Below are 25122 nucleotides of genomic sequence, written 5' to 3'. Positions count from 1 at the left end.
ATAAACACAGCCTCGCAGCTCCCGCTCCCCCTCCCCTCACCAGCCTGCCAGGGAGGTTGCCTTTTTAGGAAACTCAGCAGATGGGGGAGAGGAGCCAGACAAAGAGAACCAGGGCTCGGTTCAGAGCACTTCACAGAGCCACAGAGTGCGGGGACAGGCTGTCCTGACAGAGGGCACCTCAGGCGGCTGACACCCACCCAGGCCAGGAGTTCAGGTAACCACCTGCCGGGGACGAGGCCCATGACTCAGCCTCACACTCTGTAATCACTGGACCCTCTCCAGCCACACACACGCCCAGCCTTGCCAGCTCCAAATTCCCATCCTAGCCACAAACACAGCCATCCCCTCAGACACACTCATTCCCCAGGGCCCCAGACACAACAAATCCACTGCCTAGACACAGCTAACCCTTTCCTGTCACCCTCCCGGCCTCACCAAATTGGCTCAGCTCCTTCCCTCATGAACACCTACCCAAGAGAAGGAAGGAAGGAGAGAAAGAGAGAGGAGACAGTAAAACCACGGGGCCCAATTGTCAGACAAGAAAGGGAGAGAAAAGGCCCTGACTAAACAACCCCACATGCAAGCGCAAGATCTGTCTGTCATTTGCCTTTTAAAAATTCTGGAATGTTCATAAGCCAGCATCCACTCTGTACCTATAACCCCCTTGTGCCTCCCTTTTTGTGACCTGAGGCCCGGCCTCCCAGGGGTGTTATACCCCAACAAAAACAAGCAAAGTGGTAAAACGGCCACAGGGGAGGCCAAGAGGTCCAGCCTACTTGCCTAAGGCCAGGGCCATGCAAGACACTCTGAACAGCATTCCCAGCGATAGCGCATGACAGCTCCCTTCAACATCCATTCATGGGAAGGCTTCTCCCTAGTGTTGCTCAGAAGGGACAAGGGCTCTTATACTTAGGAAGGAGGAGATAGCCCCAAGGGTCTGTTTCTACACAAAGTCAGCTAAGTCTGAGAAAGAAATAAAGTCAGATATCTGCTCCTTACCTCATCTGAGCACCAGGCACATGTGGGACTCACAGCCAGACATTGCTGGCAGGAGCTCACACCTCGTGTGGCACAGATGTTGGGCCCTGCAACAGAAAGACAGAGGTTTTAGCATCCAATTTCGCTTGACACAGTAACTGGCCTGCCTTAGCCTTGCCCACCTTTCCCAAATGCCCAAGTTTACAGCTCTCAGATGCACACAAATACACCTTCACCAGCCCATAGACACTTACCCAACATAGTTTGGGGAAAAAGAAGGAGAATGAGGAAAGTCAAAAGAAACTCATCACTGCTCTTAACTGATGAGGCTACAGTGATGGCAAGTGATAGAGCAAGTGTCAGATCATAACTGATGGAAAGGCTTTCATTGGGACTTCCCTGGTGGTTCAGTGGTTAAAAATCTGCCTTCCAATGCAGAGGGTAATGGGTTTGATCCCTGGTAAGGGAACTAAGATCTCATATGCCACAGGGCAACTAAGCCCACACACCACAACTACTGAGCCCAAGCCCTCTAGAGCCTGCATACCGCAACTAGAGGGAAGCCAGCACACCACAACGAAAGATCTCATGGTGCCACAGTTAAGACTGGATGCAGCCAAATAAATAAATATTAAAACACACACACACACACACACAAAATTAGATTTAATAAAGGCTTTAACAACTGATTTAACACCTACATTGTACAAATAAAAATCTGAGGTCCAGAGCCATGGTAATTACTTTAATGATTTATTCATAGCCACTACACAGGGAATTCAGAGCCTGGATGAACTAATATTAACACACAGCCTAAATATGGGGGTAGGGGGTGACAGCCACGGCAGTGTCCAACTGGACCATGAGGGGAAAGCAAATCTTCTGAAATCTTCTCAAGCTTCCCAATACATATATCTTGGGATGCAAGCATAGAATGCTTTAGGGAGAACTAAAGAAATACTAGAAAAAGTTGACTGATATAAGCTGGAAGAACACGGAATTTTGGAATTAGAAAGCCTGTATTTGAATTCTGAATGCTTTGCTAACTAGACATGTCATGACCTCAGTCAACCTGGTGAACCTCCACGAAGCTGCTAATATCTATCTCATAGGATTTGCACAAGGAATTCACTGAAGCATTGGGAGAAGGAGAAGCATTGGGTACACTAAAAAATGTCATTCAAAATGACACTGTTAAGGTTAAATCTCCTTGCTCGGGACTTTTGACATAGAAAGTAGAAGAGATGGGTCGAAACTTTCTGGAACACCAGAAGAGAACCTAACATTCCTTTTTTGAAGAAATCTCTGATTTTAATCATAGAGACCTTGACTTTTAGTCACTACATTTGCAGTGTCTAGAAAGCCGTAGATGCTCAATAAATCGCTGCCGCTGCTGCTACTGCAACTAAGTCGCTTCAGTCATGTCCAACTCTGTGCGACCCCAGAGACGGCAGCCCACCAGGCTCCCCCGGCCCTGGGATTCTCCAGGCAAGAATACTGGAGTGGGTTGCCATTTCCTTCTCCAATGCATGAAAGTGAAAAGTGAAAGTGAAGTCGCTCAGTCATGTCTGACTCTCAGCGACCCCATGGACTGCAGCTCACCAGGCTTCTCCATCCATGGGATTTTCCAGGCAAGAGTACTGGAGTGGGGTGCCATTGCCTTCTCTGCAATAAATCGCTACTGAATTCCAATAACATGGAAGGGTAAAGACCCCTCAAGTCTGATTATATCAGAATTCTGAGAACTGGTTTCAAATTACCTCAGTTCAATTGAAGACTGTGAACAGTCTTCAAACTGTCAAAGGCTGCAGAAAAAGTTGAGGGAGGAACAGAGACAACCAGAGGGATGAAAAGCATTCCATAAGAAGTCCAGCCAGGAAGTAAACCACAGACATTCACCATCCTCCGTGTTCCCCACAGCTTAGCCTTCCTGGCCTCAGTCAGGTAAACCTTCTCTTCCTCCAGGGCTCCCAGGAAGGCCTTTTCCAGTACAGTCAACCCCCTACATCCATGGGTTCCACATCCGCAGATTTAAACAACCAAGGGTCAAAATATATACAGAAAAAAAAAATTCCAGAAAGTGCCAACAAGCAAAACTTGAATTTGCCATGTGGCAGCAACTATTTATCTACATTGGATTTACAATTATTTACATAGCATTCACATTGTAAGGAACGTAGGATGATTTATAGAATACAAGAGTATGTGTGTTATATGCCAACACTAAACTATTTTTATAAGGGATTTAAGCATCCTCAGATTTTGGTGGTCAAGGGAGCCTGGAATAAATCCCCTGCAGATCCCAAGGAACAATTGTGCAAAGAATAGAATGAGGGAGACTTCCTTCCTGTGCATGCGTGCTAAATCGCTTCAGTCATGTCTGACTCTGTGTGACCCCATGGACTGTAGCCCTCCAGGCTCCTATGTCCATGGGATTCTCCAGGCAAGAATACTGGAGTGGGTTGCCATGCCCTCCTGATTCCTGACCCAGGGATCAAACCCAAATCTCTTATGTCTCCTGCATTGGCAAGTGGGTTCTTTACCACTAGCGCCATCTGGGAAGCCCAGACCCCTTCCTGATATGACTCAATTATCCTAACAATTCCTTTATCCAATTTTCTGAATTGGTCCCTTGTCCTTAGTTGGTAAGACCAGCAAATATATTTGAGCGGAAATTATCCTCATCATTGGGATGTTTCCCCAGTGTCCCTTGAACTTCTTACAGAGCTGGGTATCTCAGGTCACTTTATAATACTATGACTGAACTCCCTTTCAACATCTGGGGGGCAGGGGGGACAGAAAATGTGCACGTATACACATACACACATATACACGATATTGTTAAAAGAAATTATCCAAAATGTGGAACTAGGCAAAGGGAGTACTGGGTGACTTTTCAAGGTAATGCAAGGGGTTGACCAGTAGCCTCACCATGCTAAGGGGTTATATAATTTCAGGGGTGTGTATCTTTGTTTGACCTCTATTGATTAGGATATCTTATAGTCCTATAAGAGTAGAGGTTGGCCTGTAGAAAATAAACAACAATGGATATAATTCTTGAAGAGAATGATGTATATGATTCTTATCCAACAGCAATGCAAATGACTTCTGTCTAGTAGCAAAGATAACCACCAGAGGTTAAGGTTTATTGCTTTGTTGAACATTAACCAATCTTGAATCTATTGGGCAACTGATTTCAGCATTCCATTGACTGACTGACTGTAACTCCCTTTCTTGAATTCTCTTTTAAACTAGTCAACATCTTACTGGTTCTCTCATTAAGTTGAATGAAATCTTTGACAGGTGTTCATTTTATTGGACTTCCCTGGTGGCTCAGATAGTAAAAAAATCTGCCTGCAATGTGGGAGACCTGGATTCTATCCCTGGTCAGGAAGATCCCCTGGAGAAGGGGTAACCCACTCCAGTATTCTTGTTTGGAGAATTCCATGGAGAGAGGAACCTGGTGGGCTACAGTCCATGGGGTCACAAAGAATCAGATACAACTGAGCAGCTTTCACTTTCACTTCATTTTATAGTTGCACGAGAATCATACTTTTAACTCTAAAAATTACACTGCAACAGTATCCAGCTCGGGACAGAGTGACCTAACAGAAGCAGTACACATACAATCAGTACATTGTGGTTCTGAGTCACCCACTAATAATATAGTCTTGGATGAGTCATTTAATGGGGCTTCGTAGGTGTCTCACTGGTAAAAGAATCCACCTGCCAATGCAGGAGATGCAGGAAAAGTGGGTTTCATCCCTGGGTCAGGTAGATCTCGTGGAGTAGGAAATGGCAACCCACTCCAGTATCCTTGCTTGGAGAATCACGTGGACAGAGCCTGGCGGGCTACAGTCCATGGGGTCACAAAGAGTCGGACACGACTGAGCGCACACACATACAAACAGAGCAAATTGCCAAGTACTGGACTAGGTCAGTTTTGTTTTGTTTTTTAAGCAACTGAGCTCATTTCTCCAAATTATGCCTAGAATTCCGATACAAAACACACAAATGGGTTGATACAGTGCCTTGGACAATTGAAATTTTCATTGTTCTCTGAAAAACACTAGATTATATGTGGAATCTTTGAAGCGCCTCCTGGAAGCCCCACATTTCCTCAGAGCCCTGGGTCTGTGTAACTTCAAAAGCCTTTCTCAACTCGAAAATTCTGCAAGTCACATGCCACTGTAAGCTCATGAGTAACCTCTATGACTCCAGCCTCTAACTGACTACAGCCTAAGTGTGTGATACAAAGGCTGCAAGGTGGAAATTACAGCAGTAGTTCCAGGTCTGGCCCTAAGGCATCAAGGCCATCTCTGAGTTGGGACAGCCCTCAGCCACGTACTGCCTCTAATGGGAGAAAAGCAGCCAGTCTTCCCAGAGCTGCCAGAGTCAGAATGACAGAGTGTTCAGAACCCACAATGCATCCAGGAGACCTCTCCCTGCCAAGGCTGCCTGGCCTTCTCTTAGCTCTCTTCTCAGCCAGATGTGAACTCCTTACTGCCTTATTGGAAGAGTTCTGAGAAAAACATAGCCTGCATTATTTTAGGCATCCCTTTTTGAAGTTTTCATGAGAACCAGCATCCAGGGGAGTAATTCTGGACATAAGCACCACGGATTTCCAGTAGGGAGATGAGGGACAAGATAGAAGAGAGAAGAGGACCAACCAAGGGAGTTGTGCATGCCGTCAAATTATTTTTTGAAAACTTTTCCCGGTCTATCCATTTAGCCCTCCATTCATTCCCAAATTAGCATTTCCCATGAATCCTTGACTTGTTGCCACAAAAGAACGCCTTACCAGATGTGAAATAAACAACAGCAGGCCCCTCCCAGTGAACGGGCGGTCCCTGACCCCAGAGAATGAGATGAGCTGCCAGGGGTAGTTCCTTAGGAAGTTATGCCTGGGGAGTCATGGTTACCCAGTTCCCCTTACCCATCCTCTGTGTAATGAATCACAGGTTGATTTCATGAGAGCAATGATTCCCCCTTCTCCCCAGAATGCCCCCCACCAAGACCTGCCACCAAGGGCAGGTTCCCTGGAACGCAGTGGCTGAAAGCAACTGACTCATCAGAAGTCCTGCGCCTGACTGTGCTGATTCAGTGAGCTGCTGCTTTGAGGCCACCCCTCCCCTGCAAACATGTGGAAGGAGTTTAGGCCTGTTTCCAGTCATTCATAAGGCCTCTTTTCTTACTCAGTCTCAGAGGGCCAGGTTCAGCCCTTGCTGGAGAATGAGGGACCTTCATTAGAACTTTGTCCCTGAAATGAATTAACAACTCCCACCACCCATTTCTTCAGACAGCTTAGCTAGAGCAAGGCAACAAGGTCAGGTTGGTCCCATTCCTCCCAGGGTAGTTATAAGTGAAACAACCCCTGTCACACTCTGAGCACAGCAGCTGGCAAAAACAGAAGCACCCTATAGAGGCTGTTGCTGCTATGGTTGCCATTTCTTTGTTTATTTTGTGTTGGTGTATAGCTGATTAATAATGTTGTGATAGTTTCAGGTGGATAGCAAAGGAATTCCGTCCTACATATGCATGTATCCATTCTCCCCCAAACTCTCCTCCCATCCAGGCTGCCACATAACACTGAGCAGAGTTCCCTGTGCTATGCAGCAGGTTCTCGCTGGTTATCTATCTGACGCTATTGTTTTTGTTGTTGATGTTTTTATCCTGAGTCCCAAGCAGTAGAAGGCAGGTGATCAAAAATCCAGTCTAGAAGGGATGGTCAAGAAAAGAACGCCAATTAGAAAAGATAGATGAGATTAGCCAAGAATGTTGCCTGGAAAGTAGAAGTAGAAGGCTGTGGTTTGACACATCAGATCAATTCACAGAACCAGAAGAGAGACAAAGAGTGGGAAAAATAGAGGGAAAAAAAGAGGAACAAGGAAGGGAGTTGGAACCAGTGGAAGTTATTAATGCGTCAATGAGAGCTATTTCAGGGATATGTTGTCCAATGAGACAGGATGTCAGCATTCAGGAACAGGCCACCCTCGTGAGCCCTCTGAGAGGGCTCAAAGGGAGAGGTGTTCAGTGGGAAGAAAGGATGATCCACACTGCTAACACTACAGATGTCTCTCCTACTGTCTGCCAGGGAAGCGTTCCGGCCCTGCCAGTGACCTTTGACTGGTGATTTCCTAAACAGGTTCACGGGGACACTGGGTGACTCAGGAGGTGCCTGACCTTCCATTGCAGTCACCTGGCTGAGTGAGTCATCCAAGAACAAAACATATCCTAACTGCACAGTGCATGCAACAAGTTGTTTCTCTGGAGCACGTTGTTAAGAAAGTTTACTTTATTTTGGTTCTTTTGTTACATGTAACAGCAGCTCAGTGAGCCAAGGAAGGGGAAGAAGACAGGAAGGTAGAGTTCAAGGTAACACAGTGCTCTGAACAGAAAGCTCCAGTAAGCATCACCCAAAGCAGTAGGGAGTCCAGATTGCCATACAGGTGCGTGTGTGCATGCTTAGTGGATCAGTCAAGTCCAACTCTTTGCTATCCCATGGACTGTAGCCCACCAGGCTTCTCTGTCCTTGGGATTTCCCAGGCAAGAGTACTAGAGTGGGTTGCCATTTCCTACTCTAGGGGATCTTTCTGACCCAGGCATCAAACCAGCATCTCCTGCACTGGCAGACAGATTCTTTACCACTGAGCCACTTGGGAAGCCCAACCATACAGAAAGCATCTTGATTTCAGAGATTTTCCCTTTTTTTTTTTTTTAAAGTGTATCAGAGACAATTAAATATGGTACTTAACATCTGAAGGTATTTGTGTACAATTTGTCTTAACCAATATTAAAATGTGTTATAGGTTGAATTGCATCCTCACAAAAGACATATTGAAGTCCTAATTCCCAGGACCTATGCCTATGACCTTATTTAGAAATAGGGTCTTTGCATATGTAATCAAAATGAGCTCATGAAGGTGGACACTAATCCAATATGACTGATGTCCTTATAATAAGAAAACATCAGGTGAAAACATAGAGAGAATACCAGCCTGTGAAGACAGAGGCAGAGGTTGGAGTGATATAGCTGGAAGACAAGGAACACCAAGCATTGCCAGCTACCACCAAAAGCTAGGAAGATACCAGGAAAGAGTCCATCCCAGTGTCTCAGAAGGAGCATGGCCCTGTTGACACCCTGATTTCAGATTTCTAGCCTCTAGAGAATAAACTTCTGTTGTTTTAAGTCACCCAGTTACAGCAGCCCTAAGAAGCTAACGTAAAATAGGTTTGCACATCTGTAGCATATATGACATGATTTTGAGGAACACTGACCTGAAATACTTTGCATGATTGAGAAAAGCCAGCCTAGACTGAACATTTTGCAATGGTTAATCCACCTATGGATAACAGAAAAGTGGTCACTTGACTTATATACTTTTCTACTAAGATGTATCAATGACGTTGCCATTTATTCACCCACTCATTTACCTGACAAAAACTCATTGAGTACCTGTGTCCAGCACAATGCTAAGCACCGGAGACACGCTGATGAACTAAACAACCGCCCTACTCTCGTGGAGCTTAGAAAATCAAACACGCTCAACAGAAAACCAAAACACACACAAGCGAAAAGTACTCAAATGCATTAAGAAAATAGACTAGGGCTGACTCATGATGATGTGTGGCAAAGGCAGGCACAATATTGTAAAGCAATTATCCTTCAATTGAAAGTACATAAATTTATTCTTAAAAAAGAAAATAGAGCAGGATAAAGCATCAGTGAGGGGAGGATGTCAAGTGGTCAAGGGACTTCCCTGATGGTCCAGTGGTTAAGAATCCACCTGGCAATGCGGGAGACTCAGGTTCAATCCTTGATCTGGAAACTAAGATCCTACATGCTACAGGACAAACTAAGCCAGAGCACTACAAGGAAAAGTCCCGCATGATGCAACGAGGATTCTGAGTGCTGCAACTCAGACCTGATGCAGCTAAATAGATAAATAATTCTTTTTCAAAAGTCAAGAAAGGCCTCTCTGAGTGATATTTCAAAATCACGAAGGAGTGAATCATAGGAAGATCTAGAGGACAAGTACTCCAGAAAAAACCTGCAACAGCTAGATGGACCTCAGCCTCTTTAAGAAACAGTAGGGAGAGAGAGGGAAGAGGAGCTAGGTGGAGAGGTGCCTGGAAATGCAGTCAGGAACCATAATACTGGGAAGCCGTAGCCACGCTACGGAGTGTGGCCATCATCCTCCATGTGGTGGGAAGCCGCTGGCGGACTGTGAGCCGAGATGAGCAGGAAAAGATCATCCTGGCCACTGAAAAGAGGGGAGACAGTAAGGGAGCAAGACCAGAAAGAGACCAGTTAGGAAGCATGACAATAATTCAGGCATCAGGACTTACCTCGTGCTCCAGTGGTTAAGAACCCACCTGCCAATGCTGGGGACACAGGTTCAATCCCTGATGCAGGAAGACCCCACGTACCCCAGGACGACTAAGCCCACTGCCACAACTACTGAGCCCATGTGCCTAGAGCCTCTGCTCCGCTACAAGAGAAGCCACCACTGTGAGAAGGCCATGCATCTCGACAAAGAGTAGCCCCCGCGGGCTGCAACTAGAGAAAGCCTGCTTGCAGCAGCAAAGGCCCAGCACAACCAAAATTAAATAAATAAATAAATTTTTAAAATAGTAATCCAGGCATTAGAGGGCAGGGGATTGGATTTGGATGGTAGTGGTGTTCATGGTGTGGTTAGACCCTAGATGTACTCTGAGGATTTGCTGATCCAATGGTATGAGGGGCAAGACCCAAAAACAGGAAAGATTTTGCCATGAGCAAGTGGATCCCTTTGGACAAAGTTCAAACGTGTTGACCACTGGCCATGCCCTTCACTGACCCTTCTTCAGCCAGTAGTCCCCGTCTTTATAAGTGAAGCCAGATCATGTCTGCTTATCATCTCCAACTGGTGTAATTAGGTAGCCATGCGCTGAACACCGCATAAAAAGGACAGAGTCCTGTCTTCCATGTAATTGCCATCCAAAATTAACACCTGACCCCTGGAACACTAACACCCTGAGGGCAGGAGGAGAAAACAATGAACATTTTGTGTGTGTGTGGGACAAAGAGAAGATACATGTATACGTACAGCTGATTCACTTTGCTGTACAGCAGAAACACAACATTGTAAAGCAACTAAGCCCCAGTTTCAAAAATAATGAAGGTTATTATTGTGTAACAGTGGATGTGGTGAGAGAAGCATGCAGACAGCAGGCAGGAGACCTTTAACCACTCCACCGGCTGTGTGACCTCAAGCACATCCCCTCATCTCTCTGGTGCTCTCAGGTCCTGTGACTCTGAGTCTCTGTCACATTCCTGTTCAAGAACTTATCATTGCTCCCTTGTGTTTAACAGGTCTAACCCAACCACATCAGCCAAGCACTGTGACCCTCAACAACTGCTTCCTTTCCCCCCACAGAGTCGTTACAATTCAATGACATAACATGAACCATCAATAGTGGATGCTCAGGCACAGACATAGAGAAAAGACTTGTGGACACAGCAGGGAAGCGGGAGGATGAATTGAGAGTAGCACTGATATATACACACTTAGCTGTTGTTGTTCAGTTGTTAAGTCGTGTCCAGCTCTTTTGCGATCCCATGGACTGTAGCCCACCAGGCTCCTCTGTACATGGGATTCTCCAGGCAAGAGTACTTGAGCGGGTTGGCATTTCCATCTCCAGGGGATCTCCCCGACCCACACTACCATGTGTAAATTGGATAGCCAGTGGGAAGCCACTGTATGGCACAAGGAGCTCAGCTCAGCACTCTGTGATGACCTAAAGGGACGGGATGGGTTGGGAGGGAGGCTCAAGAGGAAAGGAATATATGTATACATATAGCTGATTCACTTTGTCATATAGCAGAAACTAACTCAACAATGTAAAGCAATTATACTCCAATTTTAAAAATAGAAAAAAAAAATTAGTGGCTCCTCAGTAACTGTTGGTTTCCTTCCTCCTTACCTTCATGCCAATCACTTCCTGCACTAGGAATGCCCATCCCCACACATTCCCCACCCACCTCAGGGGCAGATGAGAGAGGGCCCTTGGTCTCTACAGGATACAGTGAAGAATCACTGGCCGGGAGACAGGAGCCCTCAGGGCTAGACTCCTCCAATGCCACAAAGCTAGCTGTATGATCTTGAGCAAGTCACTTTGCCTCTCAGGACCTCCCTTTCTGCTTCTCCATAAAACAAACAGGACTAAATTAGTGATTTTCACAGTACAGCCAGCCCTGAACGTATATCTTCCAGGCAGAAAATATCAGTAGGCTAATCCTCTAGGAAGCCTAGCATCCCAGGGCCCAAGATCCCTCTAATTTTATACACATGTCTATTTCTTCCTAATGTCCTAACTAACTAACATTTCATTCAAATGCTGCATTTCAAGTTCTGGAAAATTTTATCAGCACAAGACCCACCTCCTATCTGACTCACTCAATATAGAAGAGGCAAGCCTGTACCAAGCTCTGTTTGAGGCCCAGCCAAGCAGTGCCCTTTTGGTGACCTCCTTAGCTTCTCTGGTGGCTCAGCTGGTAAAGAATCTGCCTGCAATGCAGGAGATGTGGGTTCGATCCCTGGGTCGGGAAGATCCCCGGAGAAGGGAAAGGCTACCCACTCCAGTATTCTAGCCTGGAAAATTCCATGAACTGTATAGTCCATGGGGACACAAAGAGTCGGACACGACTGAATGACTTTCACTTCACTTCACTTGGCATTTGACTGTTCAGTTTCATTACTTTCCTTCCTCCAGCTCATATCTTGTGGTCATATCTGCTATATCTGGTGGCACCAGCCCTTGCTGCCAGCCTGTCTTGGTAGGAAGGCAAATCGGTCCCACCATTTTGAGGACAATTTGGAAAAGCTATAAAAATTTGAATTTAAAATATTCGTGTCCTTTGACTCAGGAATTTTAGTTTAAGAAATTCAGCCTTAGAGACATTTGAACAAAGGTGCATAATAATGAACAAGGATGTCCCCTGCAGCTTTATCTGTAGTAAAAGATAATTGGGGGTGATCCCAATGACTACCAACAGGGACTTGGTTAAGAAAATTCAGATATATCCATATAATAATATGCCTTTGGGCTAGACTGACAGCTCTTAGAATAAACAGTAATAGAAAGCCATAAACTGATATAAAAAGATGCCCATGGTATATTATTAAGTGACAATGATGCAACTGTGAATGATTCTGCTTGAGAAACAACAATAAAGATAAATAATTATATACAGTGGAAATATACATGGGAAAATATTTCCTTAAAAATTTATTTATGGAAATAAAATTTCCATATACATAGGAAAGAATTCTGGAGTAACTGCCAACAGTGGTTATCTTACACCCATCATTTAAAAGTGGACATTTAATTTCCAAATACATGGGATTTTTAAAGTATCTTTGATATTAATTTCTCATTTAAATGCTTTCTTCTCTGCAATCACCCTCTGTGTCTCTTTAGTCTTCTAACTTTATTGAAGCTTTCAATAGCTAAGTCAAGGATCTCTCTTGGTAAATGTCACACTGCACTTGAAAATATGTTGGCTATCTTCAAATATCTCGATATTGATCTCTAACATAATTCCACAATAGTAAAAGAACAGACTCTGCATGATTTCAATACTTTTAGACCTGAAATGTTTGTACCTGATCTTATGTCTCTGAATATGTTTCAGTGTCTCCTGGTTTCTGGTCTATGGGAACTTGACTAGAATTTGTACCCCACTGTTGTGTGAAAATTTTATAAATCTTTTTTTTAATTTTTAAAATTTATTTATTTTTTAATTGAAGGATAATTGCTTTACAGAATTTTGTTTTTTTCTGTCTGTATAAATCTTAATTATGTTGAATTGCTTCATAGTGCTTTTCAGGTCTACTTCTGTTTATTCATTCTATTAATTTTTGAGAGTTTGATATGAAACTCCAACTAAAAATCTTAATTTATCTACTTAAAAAAATAAGTGCAATATACAGTGGAACTATATGTAACCTTGTTCTATTTTCCAAGTCTCCTGTAAATATGTTATCATAATTTCATAATTTAAAAAATAAAAAACTATAATTCAAAAAAAAATTTTTAAGTGGTTATCTTTAAGGACAAGACTACAAGGCACTTGTACTTTTTACATTATTCTATATTTGCACTGCTTGACTTTTTTGTAATTTATTTTTTGGTCATGGAGCGAGGTTTGCAGGATCTTAGTTCTCTGACAAGGGATTAAACCTGGACCACCGCCATGAAAGCCCTGAGTACTAACCACTGGATGGACAGGGAATTCCACTGACTTTTTTTTTCCCCCCACAAAAAGTTGAATTACTTTTATAAGCTAAAAAAAAAAAAAACTATATATATATATATATATATATATATATATAAAGCTATTTTTACATATCCTCTGTTCTGCCTCAGTCTCTAGATTTGCATTCATTTAAATGTAGGTTCTCCAGAGCATGCCAGGCTCTATACAAATGAGCACCTTCAGTGTCAAAACCTGGTAACCTCTTGGAATCCCAAAGCTCAAGGGAAACTCCAGAAGAAACTCGGTCCAGCCCATTCCCACAGTCCTCAGGAAACTCCTAGGGGAGAGTGTGGTCTGTTCTCAACCTGTAGGAGTCCTAGAAGGAGACACCACACTCCCCTACCACTCTGGTGCGCTCATCAGTCACTCAGTCGTGTCAGACTCTTTGCAACACGTGCAGTGTAACCTGCCAGGCTCCTCTGCCCTGGGACTTCCCAGCCAAGAATACTGGAATGGGTTGCCATTTCCTACTTCAGGGGATCTTCTGGACCCAGGGATCGAACCAGGGTCTCCTGAGTCTCTGGCATTGACAGACAGGTTCTTTACCACTGAGCCGCTCGGAAAGCCCACTTGACTGTGTGTTTGTCAAAACGCACAGAACTGAACACCTACAAAGAACGCACTTCACTGTACATAAATTATACTTCAATAAACTTAACTTAAAAAAAAAAAAGTGTTCCTGGTGATACTGTGCATGGAGAGAAAGGCAGATTTTATCAATTCTTTGCTGCAGAGTCTCCCATTTGAAAAACACCAGCAGTTTACTCCCAAGAAGGACAGGCAGCCTCATTCCTCTGCTTCCACTTGCTTTTCCACTCGTGACCTGAGCTTCATCAGCCACGATAACCACTCCACTCAGAAAGGGCCAGGGGTCAGGAGTGAAGCAGCAGGCCAGCTCTGTGGGCAGCAGAGGGGGATGGGTCAAACTAAGCGGTCGATCCCTGAAGCTGCTCAGTCATTCCCTCAGTTAATTGTCTGTCTGCTGATTCATGAGTTGTGGTTCCTGCAGGCATGCTTTCTGGCTATTCCTGCCAAAAAGGACAGAAGGAGTCTTGGGTCTGGGAGGGAATGATAACCAGAGATCTTGAGCTGGGTGGGGAGTTGCAGAGGAGGAATTTCTACTAGGAAAGTCCAGAGTCATATCCTAACTCCCCCTCCTCCCCCTGCCTCCTTGTCTCATTTATGCTGTCCCCAGGAGACCTCTGCCACTCACACTCACAATTTTGGAGTGAGTTTCACAATTTCACAAACTGTGAGATTTCCACCAATTTCACAAGGTGGAAAGGAGAAAGTTGCCCTCCCATGCATATTCCCCCAGAAGACAAGGACATAGGCAGACACTTCACAGATGATCCCCTGAGTTTCCAGGACCTTCAGAGGAGAGGTCTAAATGGCACAAGAGTGTTGGGGTCCAAGTGCCCAAAGAACTCATGGTCTCGACTGTATTCTAATATCCTCCAGAATGCCCAGAGGGAGTATTTGAGGATCGTCTATGAATGAATGCGGATATTCAAATATTGGATATCTTAAGGTGAGGCACATCTCAAGATGCCTTTCCATAGGTACGTATTTTGTACCTATGTACCACTGCACATAGAGGACTGAACAAAGTAGGCGGATCCTTCTTCTCAAATCCTGTGAATGTATTTTACTTTCCTCTTTTCCCAGGGACAGGACTTAAAGTTTTCTTGTGGATAAAGCAAATGTATGGGGTGAGACCCCTCACTCCCCCTTGGGCTCTTCTGTGAGCTCTTGCTGGGTCAGAGCAGCTGAGATATACCAATGCAGAATGGGTTGAAATAAGGAAGAGTCCCTGGAGGAGGGCATAGCAATGCATTTCAGTATTCTTGCCTGGAGAATTCCATGGACAGAGGAGCTTGGCAGCCTATAGTCCATAGGGTCACAAAGAGTCGGACACGATCAAAGTGACTTAGCACTTATGCACACCCCTATCACAGAAGCGTGGGTCTCATTCTAGGAACTTGAATTGTATGCATGAATGAAGCACTAACAGTCTAACCTCCAAAACACTGTAGTTACCATGGACAAGAAAAATAATGACAGGAGTGGTTAACATTTATTGAAAACTTATTTTGTGCCTTTATTTCATTTAATCGGTACAATTGTAGAAGTACTAATTCCTCCACTCTATAGAGGAGGAAACAGAGGACGTAAGAGATTAAGTCACTTGCCCAAGGTAAAACAGATAATGAGGAAAAATTAAGAACTACACCCACATCTAGTGGCAGCCTGGATGAGAGGGGAGTTTGGGGGAGAATGGATACATGTATACATTTGAGTCCCTTTGCTGTCCATTTGAAACTATCACAACATTGTTAAGCAGCTATCAGATCAGATCAGTCGCTCAGTCGTGTCCAACTCTTTGCGACCCCATGAATCGCAGCATGCCAGGCCTCATACGCCAATACAAATAAAATGTTAAAAAAAAAAAAAAAGAATTAAACCCACATTTGATTGGCTTTAAACCATAGCTGGACCCCCCAAGTGGTACTAATGGTAAAGAACTCACCTGCCAATGTAGGAGGCTCAAGAGATGCAGGTTTGATCCATGGGTCAAGAAGATCCCCTGGGGGAGGGCAAAGCAACCCACTCCAGTATTCTTACCTGGAGAATTCCACAGACCAGAGGAGCCTGACGGGCTACAGTCCATAGAGTTGCAAAGAGTCAGACATGACTGAAGTGACTTAGCACGCACACATTCAAACCACAGCTGTCCCTTTCCCCAGCCAAAAATCCCCCTACTATGTCTCTCCAGGCTCTGAGAGTTCCTTTCAGCTGGAGAGTTTTAGATTATAAATTCAGGAGGAGAAATCAGCACCTCAGCTCAGAGCTAATCAAATTAGAAAACAAACCTGTTATTCAGTAGGTCTTAGGTTAGAATAAAGGCCCATATTTGGGGAAGCCACAAAACCCAATATTTCTTGAGTGAAGTTAAAAAGATCATCTTTGCACATGAATTTCAAAACTCAAATCTACCACCAAACCACCTCTCTTCTCCCCTTACCAGACTCTCCCACCTTGGGACAGCCTTTCTGTGACATCCCCATCTAGTCTGTGTCCGTTCGACACTGTGTTCCAACAGAGCTCTCCTACTTTCATCCTGTATCTGCCTCCCAGGGATCTGATGATCCCTGCAACCCAGTCATAAACACTGGAGGAAGGAGGGTGTGAAATATAACCGAAAATTTAATTTATTTATTTGGCTGCACTGGGTCTTACTTGAGGCATGCAGGATCTTTAGTGGCGGCAAGTGAATTCTTAACTGCAGCATGTGGGATCTAGTTCCCCAACCAGGGATCAAACCTGTGCCCCTTGCGATGGGAACCCAAAGTCAGCCACTGGACCACCAGGGAAGTCCTGAGCCCATACTCTTAAATATGACTCTACCCTGCCTCTCAATGGTTCTCTGGGGTTAGCTAGCTCAGCATAGCCCATCACCACTCTGGAATCACTCCAATCAGTTATGAACCTGTGAACAGATCCCCAAGAGAATAATTAATGTAAACTTAGGTATGTCAGCGCAGTAGAATCCTATACAGATCATTACAACTGTGTAAACCAGATCAACAAAAAGTATACTAAAAGCGAGGGGTGGAGAGAGAGACAGCAAAATAACAAATGCACTCTTCATCTTCACCAGCTGAGCCAAGCACCATGCTAGACTCTATCTCATATTATCTTACTTCTGAAACTGTAAAAATACATAATGATTAGATTCAGAAATCATTCAGAAATTCAGAAAACTGTAGACGTGAAAAGAAGGTAAAAAATGTTTTAAGTTCACGGAAGCAGGCATTGCTGCAGGAGAACGCCGAGTTGCCTCCAGACGTCTCCATTCAGACAGCATCTGAACCAAGGCTCTAACCTCTCCCAGGGTGGAATGCTGGAGATTCATAATTCTGGGCCATAGTCATCAGGCCACTCACTGCAGGCTAAAGATATCAGTTGACTTGTTTGAGCATCTACTACATGGGAAGCTTCTGCAGCAATAACTTAAACAGACCCCTATGTATTATCTGTAACTCCTTCATCAAGTTGTGGATCATAAATTGTGGTGATGATCTCATGAGTCTATACTTATCTCAAAATTCAAGTCATATACATTAAATATATACAGCTTTTAAAATGTGGATCCTACCTCAATAAAGTGTTGTTTTTTTTAAGATACTGTTGCCCTATCCTGGACAATCTGTTATACATACAGGAGTCTTAAAGGAAGTCATCCAGTATTTCCTGACGCATTTAGCAATAAATCTTAACCTTCTGTAGGATCTAAATTGTCTTACCATGAAAATGTGAAATTGAAAGTCACTCAGTCCTGTCCGATTCTTTGCGACCTCATGGACTATACAGTCCATGGAATTCTCCAGGCCAGAATACTGGAGTGGGTAGCCTCTCCCTTCTCCAGGGGACCTTCCCAACCCAGGGATGGAAACCAGGTCTCCCACATTGCAGGCAGATTCTTTACCAGCTGAGCCACAAGGGAAGCCCAAGAAAATTGGGAGTGGGTAGCCTGTCCATTCCTGACCCAGGAATCGAACCAGGGTCTCCTGCATTGCAGATGGATTCTTTACCAACTGAGCTATCAGAGAAGCCCAAAGCTGGCTTGGTAGTACTGAATTCTTTTAGCTTTTGCTTGTCTGTAAAGCTTTTGATTTTCCATTGAATCTGAATGACAGCCTTGCTGGTAGAATATTCTTGTTTGCAGATTTTCCCCTCTCATCACTTGAAACATATTGTGCCACTTCCTTCTGGTCTGCAGAGTTTCTGCTGAAAAATTAGCTGGTAACCCTACGGCTGGGAGGTACTACTCTTTGCACTAAAAGTAGGTATATGCACACTTGTGCGTCCTCTGCAGAGAAACGCCGCAGTGGACCAAGAGACAGAGTTCTCCCTGGGAGGGTCACCCGGGTACCAGAAAGACCACGGGCAGCAACCTGGGCTGTGCCCCTCCCAGCACCAATGAGGTCGAATGCCAACTGCCCTGGCAGCTGATAGTGCGTGTGCGGCAGCAAAAGAGACAAAGCCAGGGAGCCAAGCCAGCTCCGGGGACCCCTGGCGAGGCTGTTGGCCCACAGTGGAGAGTGTTCGGATGCTGGGTTTGTCCCGGAAGCGGAGGCTACTGCCCCCACCCTAGGACACTGTAGGAGGTAGAGCTCTCGTCCTCCTCCTAATCGCTCCCGCGGGGAGCCTCCAAGTAAAAACTAAACACACAAAAACTTGGGATAAAGTGTACACAAAGAGAAAGAGAAATGAGTAACCGGTAAGTCTGCGCGCACACGCTCTCATTTGAGAAGGGACAACCGCATCCCTCTGCAAACGCAGGGGAACAGCACCGGGAAGCTCGCCCGGGCTCCGGAAGCCACTCTGCCTTCGCACGGCCGGGACCACCTGCCAGGCGCGCAGCCGGGACTGAACTCCGGGCTCAGAGATGCGCCCACCGCGCCGCTCACGTGGAGATCGCCCGGGACAGCCGCCTAACTCGGCTTAAGAGTTAGTTGGGTGTCCCGGTGGACAAGCCCCTAGGTAGTGGCTCGCCCTGGCCGCAGTGGAGCCCGGAAGGTCCCCAGCTCCCAGCTCCGACGGCTCCAGCCTGGCCCCGCGCACTCTGAGCGCAGGGGCGCAGGACCCACCCGACCGACTTCCCCGCTCAACGTCTGCTCTGTACACTCGGCCGCGGCAGGACGCGCGGCGCGGCTCACCCGAGACCTGGGTCCCCACCGCGCGGGAGCCCCACTCACCTCCGATGCCGACGCCCGCCAGCGCCCCCACCACCAGCACCGCTGCCCAGAGCCGCCGCGCTCGCATCTCGTCTGCCCGCCGCCGCGCTCTGTCTCAGGAGCGTCCTCCCACCCCACAGCGAGCGGCGGCGCCCGCGGCCGCTTTTCCCGGGGCCGGAGGGGAGGGGACGCGGTGGGTGGGACGCAACGGGGCGGGCCGTGAACTGGCGCTCCCTCCCCTCCGGCCTTTCTGCGGACCCTCCACCGCAGGGCGGGAAGTGGGAAACCGCCGCTCCTCTCTGCCGCTGCGGCTCAGCACGCGAGGATCGCCTTGCGAGTACGCAAGGCAAGATTGGGACCCCACGGAGGTCGAGGGCGCATCCTCCGGAGACATCCTGGCCCCACGGTCCGCATCGGGCACTTGGTATGCTTAGAAAAGCCAGGAGCCTGTGGTCTCTCTCTTCGGAGACACCCAAACGGCTTTTCTTTCTCTAGAGTTCCTCGGGCACCTGCCCTCTGTACCTTGACTTTTGGTCATTGATACGTTCATTCATTTAATTGACAAACCTGCTGAACGCCTACTCTGTGCCAGGCACCGGTTTAGTCCTTTATTATTCACTAATATTTATCTTGGGTTAGTTTGGTTTTCCAGTAAACAGTAAACCTCTTGAAGACAAGACCGCATCTCAAGCTTGTGTAAGCACTTAATGCCCATAAAAGACCTTTCTCTGCAAATAGGTGCTTCCACGGAGTAAGCACAGTATCTGATAAACATTTCAAGACAGTCTGCACTGCACTCAAACTCACAGGCTTTGGAGCTTTATTTTATTCTCTTCAAAGGCCTCCTGCCTCCCTGGATTCCTACTTATGGGTCTCTGGGTCCTCCACAAACTAGAAACTTCAGGAAGCTCAAAGGGGACAATGCTAGGACTGTGAGCAGGAGGCCACCACAGATAGGGGCTGGTGCAGGCTGCCTCAATAGGAAGCTCTAAGGATAATTAAAAACAAGGCCTGAGAACTTCTCTGGTGGTCCAGTGGTTAGGAATCCGCTTGCCAATGCAGGGGCTTCCCTGGTGGTTCAACTGATATAGAATCTGCCTGCAAAGTGGGAGACCTGAGTTCAAACCCTGGGTTGGGAAGATCCCCTGGAGAAGGGAAACGCTACCCACTCCAGTATTCTTGCCTGGAGAATTCCATGGACTGTATAGTCCCCATTTCATGGACACGAATGAGTGTCAGACACGACTGAGTGACTTTCACTTTCACTTGCCATTGCAAGGGACCTGGGTTCGTTCTCTGGTTCTCTGGTCCAGGAACCAAGTTCCCACATGCAGCTAAGCCAGTACCCGGCAATGACTGAGCCCTGGAGCCCTAGAGCGTTGGTTCTGCAACAGGAAAAGCCACCTCAATGAGAAGCCCACACAATGCAACTAGAGAGTAGCCCCCTCTTGCAAAAACTGCAACTTGGGATAGCCCATACTATGATAGCCATACTCAGCAACAAAGAGCTGTGACCCAGAGCAGCCCCAAAATTTTTAAAAACGAAGAAAAGAAAAGAAAAGAAAAAGCCCCGAGGCATCAGGCAGGATTTGGAGTCTCTCCAGCTGTTGGGCTCCTCCAAAGCCTTCCAGGCTGTCCTTGGGCTTCCCTAAGCCCTCTCCTGAGACTACAAGATACCTGGAAACACCCTGCCTCAGGTCTCCAGCCTCACCTCCCATCCTAGCTCAAAAAGATATGTAACGTTCCCAAACACTCCTCGCCTTTCTGTCTGACTGATCTTACTTCCTTTTTCCACCTGGAAAATTCCACTTATCTTACAGAATGGCTCAGATGTCACATCTTCCATATAACCATGTCTGATTCCCCCCTTCCTTCTGCCCCACCCTCAGCAGAGATAGGCATTTCCTCCTCAGACCTCTCAAACACTAGGAAAAAGAAGAGCACACATCAGTAGAAGTGTCATTAGTAATTTGCAAGGGGGCAGGGGAGGAGCCACCCACAAAGGGTCGCTGGGCTTCCTGACCTGAGCTCCATACACTTTTCCTAAATGCTGGAAGGCCTCTAGGTCAGAAGCCACTATAACAGTGTTGCCATTGCCCTGGATCAAAATCCAGATCACACAGGTTTCATCTCCGCCTAGATGTTTACTTATTTGCTTCATTCTCATGTATAAACTGTTAGGTAGGTAGAATAGGGAAAAGGAGTCCAAAATGGCGGTGGCTAAAAGACAAGGAAGGTCCGAGGACCAGAGTGAAGACTTCAGGCAGAACAAACAGAACAAACAGCACTCCTGGCTAAGCCCAATTTGCATAGGGCAGGCCCAGGTGGAGGAAAAAAACATATAAAAGGATGAGCCAAAGCGCTTTCTCACGGACTCTCTCTCCCACGTGCATGCGCTCTTTTCTCTCTCTCTCTCTCTCTCTCTCTCTCATTCTCCTGCTATCTTCTATCTTCTAAATAAAATAGAGCTGTAACACTGATTTGCCTAAGAGCTGTAGCACGGTTTAGGAGCGAGGACCTCTTACCTTAACCAGAGGTCTTCGGAAATCTGAGACTGGGCTGTGTGAGCTTTCTGCTGAGTTCGTTTATCGCTGTCCCGGTTTCCAGCACGATGGGCCTTCCCATGCACTGGGTTTCTTCGCCTTCCGCTTCTAGCGCGGGAGCTTCTCTCAGTTGGGCTCCTGCTGTGCTTGGCCTCTTCCATGCAGAGGTTGTTTCAGCCAGGTTAAATCCGAGTCACGGCAGCATAGATGTCACGCGAGTGTATGTTCCTCGGTTCTTTGTCTTGTCACAACAAAGATTTGGAGCAACGGACATTAAAGCCCTCAGCGTGTCACAGCTCTCGGGTCTTGGACAAACCGTGCTACAGCTCTTAGGCAAATCAGTCTTTTAATTTCATGGCTGCAGTCACCATCTGCAGTGATTTTGGAGCCCCCAAAAATAAAGTCTGACACTGTTTCCACTGTTTCCCCATCTATTTCCCATGAAGTGGTGGGACCGGATGCCATGATCTTCGTTTTCTGAATGTTGAGCTTTAAGCCAACTTTTTCACTCTCCTCTTTCACTTTCATCAAGAGGCTTTTGAGTTCCTCTTCACTTTCTGCCATAAGGGTGGTGTCATCTGCATATCTGAGGTTATTGATATTTCTCCCGGCAATCTTGATTCCAGCTTGTGTTTCTTCCAGTCTGACGTTTCTCATGATGTACTCTGCATATAAGTTAAATAAGCAGGGTAACAATATACAGCCTTGACGTACTCCTTTTCCTATTTGGAACCAGTCTATTGTTCCATGTCCAGTTCTAACTGTTGCTTCCTGACCTGCATACAAATTTCTCAAGAGGCAGATCAGGTGGTCTGGTATTCCCATCTCTTTCATAGTTTTCCACAGTTTATTGTGATCCACACAGTCAAAGAACAAAAGAGTCCAAAATGCAGTACTTGGATGCAATCTCAAAAACGACAGAATGATCTCTGTTCATTTCCAAGGCAAACCATTCAATATCACAGTAATCCAAGTCTATGCCCCAATCAGTAACGCTGAAGAAGCTGAAGTTGAACAGTTCTATGAAGACCTACAAGACCTTTTAGAACTAACACCCAAAAAAGATGTCCTTTTCATTATAGGCGACTGGAATGCAAAAGTAGGAAGTCAAGAAACACCTGGACTAACAGGCAAATTTGGCCTTGGAATATGGAATGAGCAGGGCAAAGACTAATAGAGTTTTGCCAAGAAAATGCACTGGTCATAACAAACACCCTCTTCCAACAACACAAGAAAAGACTCTATACATGGACATCACCAGATGGTCAACACCTAAATCAGATTGATTATATTCTTTGCAGCCAAAGATGGAGAAGCTCTATACAGTCAGCCAAAACAAGACCAGGAGCTGACTGTGGCTCAGACCATGAACTCCTTATTGCCAAATTCAGACTTAAATTGAAGAAAGTAGGGAAAACCACTAGACCATTCAGGTATGACCTAAATCAAATCCCTTATGATTATACAGTGGAAGTGAGAAGTAGATTTAAGGGCCTAGATCTGATAGATAGAGTGCCTGATGAACTATGGACGGAGGTTTGTGACATTGTACAGGAGACAGGGATCAAGACCATCCCCCCATGGAAAAGAAATGCAGAAAAGCAAAATGGCTGTCTGGGGAGGCCTTACAAATAGCTGTGAAAAGAAGAGAAGTGAAAAGCAAAGGAGAAAAGGAAAGATATAAACATCTGCATGCAGAGTTCCAAAGAATAGCAAGAAGAGATAAGAAAGCCTTCTTCAGCGATCAATACAAAGAAATAGAGGAAAACAACAGAATGGGAAAGACTAGAGATCTCTTCAAGAAAATTAGAGATACCAAGGGAACATTTCATGCAAAGATGGGCTCAATAAAGGACAGAAATGGTATGGACCTAACAGAAGCAGAAGATATTAAGAAGAGATGGCAAGAATACACAGAAGAACTGTACAAAAAAGATCTTCACAACCCAAATAATCATGATGGTGTGATCACTGACCTAGAGCCAGACATCCTGGAATGTGAAGTCAAGTGGACCTTAGAAAGCATCACTATGAACAAAGCTAATGGAGGTGATGGAATTCCAGTTGAGCTATTCCAAATCCTGAAAGATGATGCTGTGAAAGTGCTGCACTCAATATGGCAGCAAATTTGGAAAACTCAGCAGTGGCTAAGGGATGGGAAAGGTCAGTTTTCATTCCAATCCCAAAAAAAGGCAATGCCAAAGAATGCTCAAACTACCGCACAATTGCACTCATCTCACACGCTCGTAAAGTAATGCTCAAAATTCTCCAAGCCAGGCTTCAGCAATATGTGAACCGTGAACTTCCTGATGTTCAAGCTGGTTTTAGAAAAGGCAGAGGAACCAGAGATCAAATTGCCAACATCCGCTGGATCATGGAAAAAGCAAGAGAGTTCCAGAAAAACATCTATTTCTGCTTTAGTTCCCCAACCAGGGCCCTCATCAGTGAAAGCACGTAGTCTTAACCACTAGACTACCAAGGAATTCCCATCATTTATATTCTTGTTTCCTTGTCTTTTCCCTCTGGGTTTTTTTTTTTTTAATCATTTACATTTACAGAAGAGTTTCAAAATATTCAGTTCCCTTTTATTCTTCACTCAGTTTCTCCTACTATCAGCATTTTGTATTACCATATTATAATTATTGAACACAGGAAGCTCAGTTCAGTTCAGTTCAGTCCCTCAGTCATGTCAGACTCTTTGCGATCCCATGAATCACAGCACGCCAGGCATCCCTGTCCATCACCATCTCCCAGAGTTCACTCAAACTCATGGCCATCGAGTCGGTGATGCCATCCAGCCATCTCATCCTCTGTAGTCCCCTTCTCCCCCTGCCCCCAATCCCTCTCAGCATCAGGGTCTTTTCCAATGAGTCAACTCTTCACATGAGGTGGCCAAAGTATTGGAGTTTCAGCTTTAGCATCAGTCCTTCCAATGAACACCCAGGACCAATCTCCTTTAGGATGGACTAGTTGGATCGCTTTGCAATCCAAGGGACTCTCAAGAATCTCCTCTAACACAACAGTTCAAAAGCATCAATTCTTCGGCGCTCAGCTTTCTTCACAGTCCAACTCTCACATCCATACATGAACTCCTTATTGCCAAATTCAGACTTAAATTGAAGAAAGTGGGGAAAACCACTAGACCATTCAGGTATGACCTAAATCAAATCCCTTATGATTATACAGTGGAAGTGAGAAGTAGATTTAAGGGCCTAGATCTGATAGACAGAGTACCTGATGAACCTTGGATGGAGGTTTGTGACATTGTACAGGAGACAGGGATCAAGACCGTCCCCATGGAAAAGAAATGCAAAAAAGCAAAATGGCTGTCTGAGGAGGCCTTACAAATAGCTGTGAAAGGAAGAGAAGCGAAAAGCAAAGGAGAAAAATAAAGATATAAGCATCTGAATGCAGAGTTCCAAAGAATAGCAAGAATAGAGAAAAAAGCCTTCCTCAGCGATCAATGCAAATAGAGGAAAACAATAGAATGAGAAAGACTAGAGATCTCTTCAAGAAAATTAGAGATACCAAGGGAACATTTCATGCAAAGATGGGCTCA

At 45.5% G+C, this 25122-nt stretch overlaps 1 protein-coding gene across 4 annotated transcripts in view; it reads right to left on the bottom strand.

The window, feature by feature from the left end:
• Positions 1 to 25122, bottom strand: part of ITGB3 (integrin subunit beta 3) — a 69861-nt gene that overhangs the window by 42870 nt on the left and 1869 nt on the right. Inside the window, exons 1-2 of one of the 4 annotated variants that reach the window (XM_061392257.1) lie at positions 19042 to 19526; positions 1000 to 1085 (exon numbers count right to left, since the gene is read on the bottom strand). In XM_061392257.1, the coding sequence (XP_061248241.1) occupies positions 1000 to 1085; positions 19042 to 19108 (153 nt within the window). In that variant the 5' untranslated portion in view covers positions 19109 to 19526. Of the gene's footprint in view, positions 1 to 999; positions 1086 to 10528; positions 10959 to 19041; positions 19527 to 25122 lie in introns of those variants that run through there. The other 3 variants (XM_061392256.1, XM_061392254.1, XM_061392255.1) reach the window with 3 other exon arrangements.

Source organism: Bos javanicus, chromosome 19 (assembly GCF_032452875.1).
Source record: "Bos javanicus breed banteng chromosome 19, ARS-OSU_banteng_1.0, whole genome shotgun sequence".
Taxonomy (NCBI): domain Eukaryota; kingdom Metazoa; phylum Chordata; class Mammalia; order Artiodactyla; family Bovidae; genus Bos; species Bos javanicus.
Note: the sequence above shows the minus strand (reverse complement) of the source record. Positions and strands in the feature narration are given on the sequence as shown.